We start from the raw sequence: 6,669 nt of genomic DNA on the forward strand, positions 1-6,669 counted from the left end.
CAGACAAATGTTTGGCTCTCTTCATTACCGAGAACACGTAGAGATCCACTGAGCGCGGAGGGCTGCACACTCGGAACAAGCACAAGGAGACTGAAGAGCCGCTTCACTATAGTGAGGGGACTAGAGGAAAAAGGAGAGGAAGGGAGAGAGAAAGACTGAGATAGAGATCCTATCTCACTCTCCCAGTCGAGGTCTTCAGCGGATCGCTTCCAGCGTCTCGCAACTGGTAAGAGGAGACACTTTGGTGGGGTTTTACGCAGCGTAAAAGTGTGGAGCGTTTCGAGGAAAGGCACGTGTGGCTGATTTTTTTCTTCTTTTTGAATGTTTTAAGAAACTCACAGGTGTGGTGTGAAAGTATAGGAAACAATAGAAACAATGCATTGCCCTTCTGAGTTTGACTGTACAGCTGTGTTCTCACTTGATATCGTGTCTTTCTTTTGCAGCAGGACAATGTCCAGTAAAGCGATTTTAGCCTGTCTCATCTATGGACTCATAATGTACAGCGTCAACTGCTCACCTGTGGGGCTTAGCTTTCCCAGTGTTAGGTATGTACACTCTTACTTGACGAAAAAGTGACACTTTTTTCGTTTACTTTCAACTGTTTATCATCTTTAAGGGAGATTTTATTGTGGCACTTAGCAGCAGGGCACAGGGTAAATAGGGCTTTACAGTGAGTTTGAGTGTGTGGTTGTAACAGTCCGTTGGATTACTGCTTCAGTAACATAGGGCTGCTCACACAGAAATAATTGCGGAGAAACATTCGCTAGGGATCCGCATAATTAGGATACTGAGACAGTCAAGCCCATAGTCTCAATGTATCCTGCGCCGATTCATGTGATTTGATTATTTATAGCAAACGTTTGTGTATAGCTAAATAAGGTTAGAGATCAGATTTTCAGAGGAAATAGCATTTTTCTTCTTTTTAAAAAGTGTTACAAGTAAAATCTCTGGTAGAATCATTCTATTTCATTTTATTTAAGACCTTAAAAGTATCTTTAGAAGGCGATTAAAAATATCAGTTAATGTTAAAGGTTAAATATGCAAATGTTATTAGAGTCGCCTGTCATTTTTCCAGACTTGATAGTGACGTTTACGACGAGGATGGAAACTCTTTACCTTCCCTGGATTACGACAGAGACCAAATGGATGTGAGAAGCCCTTCTTCTGCAGATGAAATCTACGCTTTGTATTATCCACCAGAGAAAAGGTGAATATCATTGTCATTTCAATTGTGTTTTAATTTATTGTCATCCACCATTCAACATTGAAGACACTCATGTCAGAACATCTCATCGCTCTAGTCCTATTTCTGTCCACTTATGTTATACGTTTTGTCTGAATCAGTGTAATGTATTGTCGAAATGTTGTCAGTAACTTTTTTTTGTTCTTTTAACACAATGGAAAGGAGTTTTTTTTATTATTATTTATTATAATATATGTTAACTAAACTCCCAGGGGAACTTAGTCCACCGTAAAGCATGAAGGACTGACATGATTAAATGCTAATCTGGGCTGCATGACTACGTTTTTAAAATGCAGTTTTTCTAAAATTAGGCTAAGTGAAATATTATTCCAAAACGACAGATAAAAAAATATCGTAGTCTAATTGAATAAACGAAACTCCTCAAATGAAGATGCAAGTAGAACAATCTGAAAACTACCTTTATTTCTCACCTCCTCCAATTAAAATTCAGAAAGTCAGGCCCAGGTGTTACACCTATAAACCTATAAACCTTGTTAAAATTGTTATATATTTTTGTAGTGCAGCGACTTGAAAAATGTTGCCTCCTTTTTTTTGCGCTGGGTGTGTGGTGATTTTTACTGTGTGGCTATCTATCATCCCAGAACGGAAAGGCACGCAGACGGCATGTTTAATAATGCCTACAGGAAAGCGCTGGGTCAGTTATCAGCAAGGAAATATCTGCATTCTCTGATGGCAAAGCGTGTAGGGTAAGAAAACACCTTTTTTGTTTCGTTTTTTGTTTTTGTCACCTCTTCTTTTATGCTCAATGTTTTCTGTCCTGTGTGCGTGTTTGGTTTTTCTTTGGACTGTTTCTCTTTAAATGCCCATGAATCACGCTGTTATACGTAGTGTATATATATATGTGTGTGTGTGTGTGTGTGTGTGTGTGTGTGTGTGTGTGTGTGTGTGTGTGTGTGTGTGTGCGTTTGTGTGTGCGTTTGTGTGCGCGCGCGTGTGTGGTCCCATTATTCCCCAGCATGCAGCTAAAGCACGCGAACCTCGCCCTCTGAATCTTCGCCTTTGTGGGCGCTGCGAGGCACAAACGGCGAGTGATTGATTTGGGAAGTGTCATTTTCTCTCTGCTGCGTCGTTAAGGCGAAGAGAGGGGCGAATTAACCCGCGTGCAGACTTACATTTATATCCATATGAATAATTTATGGCATGGAGCCCCAAGTGGTTCCCTATATGGAAGATGGGGTTGGGGATGTGGGAATGCTATTACTAGCCTTATGAGAAGGGCTGTCACATCTTATTGCAGGTGGAAGATATAGTTTATGCCACATTGCCCTGGACTAAAAGTTCAACAGATTAAGAGAGCATTACTTTAGCTTTATACATTAAGGCCTTTGTAAGATCATTTTGCAGAAAATGTATCCTGCTAAATATGTCTGCAAAATGACAATGCACTCACAGGCTTTCTCCTAGAACAAACAAAACTGAAGTTATCTTTCCTAAAGTGCTCCAAAATCTGCAGCACTAGTTCCTGTCTCTAAAGGCTTACACTGCTCTGACCAACATGAGGGGTATCCATCTTATCATAACTTCAGCATCCAATGTTTTTTTCCCCTTTCTCACACGCACAAGCTTTCATGTGAATTGCAGACGTGCACAGTGTGATGTGATGTGATGGTGGTGAAACCCTGACCTCCATGTCTCCCACTCTCTCTCAGCGGGGGCAAAACACTGGACGACAGCTCGGAGCAGCCCCTGTCCAAGAGACACTCGGATGGGATCTTCACAGACAGCTACAGCCGCTACCGGAAGCAAATGGCAGTCAAGAAATACCTGGCGGCAGTCCTTGGGAAAAGGTATAGACAGAGAGTTAGAACCAAAGGACGCCGTCTGGCATATTTGTAGCATCCTCCTCACCCACAAAAAAAACACAAAAAAACAAAAACATCTTAAGTGTGTGCAGCCCCAGATGAAGTCATTTTGAGATTCTGAACAATCAGTGGATCGCTTTTTGTGTTCTAAAAACATGTATTTATGTATGAAGTAAGCCATTAAAATGAATATTTTGATAATAATATTGTTTTTTATTTTGTACTTAAAGCACTTGAGGAAAAACACATATCTACTTTGTGGACCAATTTTTTTTTGTTCATTCAAAAGAAAGAAGAAAAAAAAGTTTAAAAAAAGTTTAAAAAACCCTTAAAAAAATAGCCTATATTTATGTATTCATTGATTTATTTTTGTTAAGACTTATTGAGGGGAGACAGTTGTTCACGTGAAGATATATGATCCAACAGCCCTGTCTTTTAAACATTGAGTGAGAGAGAGATAATGATTGTGAGGAGAAATAAATTGTTTAAAAGACAATCAATGTATTGAATGCTGCTTTTTTTGTTTTTTGTAAAGTGACATTAAGAGTTTAGTTGTCTTTATTCACAACAGCCTTGAAGACATAGGTTTGCACCATATCCTACAAGACATAGACTTTGATGCCCTCCCGGACGGGGATGAGTTTGATGCTTTTATGGGAGACTGGCTGAAACAGTTCTCTCCCGAATTTCCGGTGAGTGCCAGGCTCTTTCCTGAGGCCTGTGTCCTCGCTAGGGGGGCGTCTCATGTCCCCCTTTCCCCCTTTTCCTCCTCACTTTTAACTTTAACCTTGTGATCTCGCTCCGAAACATTCAAACCTGACTTTTCTTCCACCTCATTTGTACTCCTGTCTCTCTATAGAGTCTCGTCACATATTTTTTTTAAACTCTAAATCCCACAATGTGGAGAGACTTTGCTCAGATCGATCATTGCCTATTGATACTTAAAAATACAGATTCCACATCCTGTTTATGGATAGAAGGATGCTATTATAATGATAAAAAAAAATTGTTTGGTAGATTTGGGTTGAACCAGAGCCCTGTAGGCATAGACATTTTCAAAATGCCAGTTATCCATTCTTTAAATATATATTTAAAAAAAATCCAAAATCTGAGATGAGGACCAGAGTACTTATGAGGTTTTTCTTTCGTCCCTCTGCTTCCGCATTGTTTACAGAGTGAGCTTACACCTTTTGACTCATGTAAAGTGTAAATCTTGTGTTCCTATCAACTGGTTTCTGTGTGTTTGGAAACCTCTTGTTCAGCTGAAGGGTTGTTCTCGTGTCTCTCCGCCCATATAATAAGTATCACTCACATTTACAGCACCATCGAGCAAATTTTAAAAAAGAACAAAAAAGAACATTAAAAAATCTAAAAACGAGAAAAAGAGAAATGATACTTGTTACATGGGAACTTATTCATCGACTTGTTCCTTGTGAGAGATGTACGAGGCAGTTTGAACTCTTGTGTGTTTGAACCTTTCGGGGTCTATTGTGCTTCCCTTTTTCTGTCATGTGAACCGAATGTAAAAAACAAAACAAAAAAAACTACAGTAGATTGCATGATTAAAGTAATTGCACTAGCCACCGCATCCGTGCAATCAACTCCAACTAGATGGTTTTGCTTGATTTCTGAATACTGCAAACATACATACCTGTCATCTCTGGATGTTGTTTTGTGTTCTGTTCTCTTTTGATCCTTTGAAGCTTAATCTGAATGTACTTTACTGCTGGCAAAATGTCCCTGAGTCCAATGTCATGCTTTATTCTTTAGGATCTGTTAAGAAAAGCATTTTGTAACCCAACCATTGAACTATGTATGAAGAAACAGCCACCATTGGACACTTAAAGTGTTCTATTCCCATTATATATCTACGCAACTGTACCGTGGCACAAAGGCTTCCCATTATTGACTATATCAAATTTCTGTTTATATTTTAAGAAGAGGAAGAATTAGGTGGTGTTCACATGAGGCATACACAGAGAGACATAAAGAAAGGGAATTATGGGAAGCAAATGGTGATTTTGAAACACTGTGGCAAAGATTTAAAAAAATCGACATGTAATACTAAAAACTGACAAAAAACATTACCAAATTTATGCGGAAGGAATACACTTTATTTCAGTTGTCAAGCTGCAGGTTAAAGTTATTCGTTCTGTGTTTACTGTATCTATCTTTCTTTAATTTTGCATTCTCCTCTAGGCTTTGTGACGCAGGAAGCAGTTTGCGGCTGTGGTGCCTTGCATCGACTTTAAAATCGCCATGAATCACAGATGGCTATTTAGTGGCCCTACAATGCTGCACATCACCAGCTTACATTTCACCATTTTTGTTGTTGTTTTCTCTGTGTTTCGCAGATGATCGATAGTATCGTCAGTAGCATCTAGCTAAGACGTCAAGCGCCTTTCGCTTGCACTGCTTTTCTTTTGCACTTTGTTTTTCTAGAGCACTAGACGTAGATTTTTGTGAAATTAGTGGGAAAGGATCGAGTTCCCGCTCTCCATGAAACATTACATGTATGATAATGAAAGCGCCCATAGCCTTACCAAAATGAAAAAAATCTTCAAAGATATATATATATATTTATTGTGTAGAAGGTGAATATTAGATTACTACTTCAAATGGCGATCTGCAAGGGTCAAGTCAATAAATGTCTAAAAAAAAAGTGTTGTAAGATTTGTATGAATAAATTTTTGTAAACAACAAAAACATTTCGTCTAATCTTTGAAGCCGATATCTCCATAAGCGTTGATGTTAAAACCGGTGGAAGAGGATGAACACAAGTAATAAAAACCAAACTAATGATATCAATATAATAGAGATAAACCCTTCCTCAACAGTTTTAACATGATGTTACATAAGAAAAGAGAGATGAAAGAAATTAAGAGAAAAATCAGCAACACCAATGGAGACACTCACAATCTCAAACCACATACAATCATATATAAGACAAAGAAACAATCAGTTTCAAAGCATGCAACAGCACACACTTACTAGCTGGAATAAAAGCCTATTAAAACACACTTAAATACCAAAAACCATGAAGTGTCAATCACAATCCTGTCTTCATTGGTGTGGGTGTTACATGTTGTACCATTGCGGACGTTCAATAACTACAAGATGCTGCAAAAATAAATCCACCCCAGAAACAAAGCTCTAAGAGATCCAAGTCTTTTGCCCCATTTTTCATGGTGACTCAGAGTGGCTTTGGCGGAGGAACAGTGACACCAGTTGGCCGGGTGTCTGCCTCCCCTCGGGACAGCATGAGTAAAGAGACGTGGGAGGGATCACCCAGCCCGCTACACACACTGCCTCGCTGCACTTTACACCTCTCCAGGACTCCAGCACTCGCCACCAAAGGCCGTGCAGTACTGGTGGAACAGACAGTTGGCTGGACTCAACGCTGGAACATTCGCTTTGTGCCAAAAACAACAATGTGAACTGGTTTCAACTGACACATGCACAGCAATGAGGGAACATATCCAAATGTATTAGAAAAATAAATATATACCCACTTCATGTCCAGGCTTACATAAAATAATCTGCTGCTTCCAACCAACATCACTAAATAGGCCGAATGCAGTTTAATTCTGGGCCCGGGCACTT

At 39.3% G+C, this 6,669-nt stretch overlaps 1 protein-coding gene across 1 annotated transcript; it reads left to right on the top strand.

Annotated features, from left to right (window-relative positions):
* The first annotated feature begins 116 nt into the window (after window positions 1-116).
* Window positions 117-5,387, top strand: adcyap1a (adenylate cyclase activating polypeptide 1a). Its single transcript, XM_080049827.1, has 7 exons — window positions 117-226; window positions 444-545; window positions 1,076-1,207; window positions 1,846-1,950; window positions 2,914-3,051; window positions 3,638-3,758; window positions 5,266-5,387. Exons 2-7 carry the CDS (start codon window positions 451-453, stop codon window positions 5,272-5,274), a joined length of 600 nt encoding a protein of 199 aa, XP_079905953.1. The 5' UTR covers window positions 117-226; window positions 444-450; the 3' UTR covers window positions 5,275-5,387.
* Window positions 5,388-6,669: the final 1,282 nt, after the last annotated feature.

The sequence above is a fragment of the Ammodytes marinus genome (genome assembly GCF_949987685.1).
Source record: "Ammodytes marinus genome assembly, chromosome: 21".
In the NCBI taxonomy this organism is placed as follows: domain Eukaryota; kingdom Metazoa; phylum Chordata; class Actinopteri; order Uranoscopiformes; family Ammodytidae; genus Ammodytes; species Ammodytes marinus.

Excerpts from the sequence above, each read along its gene's own strand:
- adcyap1a (XM_080049827.1), top strand. The coding sequence starts at position 451 with ATGTCCAGTAAAGCGATTTTAGCCTGTCTCATCTATGGACTCATAATG. Across the intron at positions 1,208-1,845 it reads TATTATCCACCAGAGAAAAG|AACGGAAAGGCACGCAGACG; the intron begins GTGAATATCATT and ends CTATCATCCCAG. Across the intron at positions 1,951-2,913 it reads CTGATGGCAAAGCGTGTAGG|CGGGGGCAAAACACTGGACG; the intron begins GTAAGAAAACAC and ends ACTCTCTCTCAG.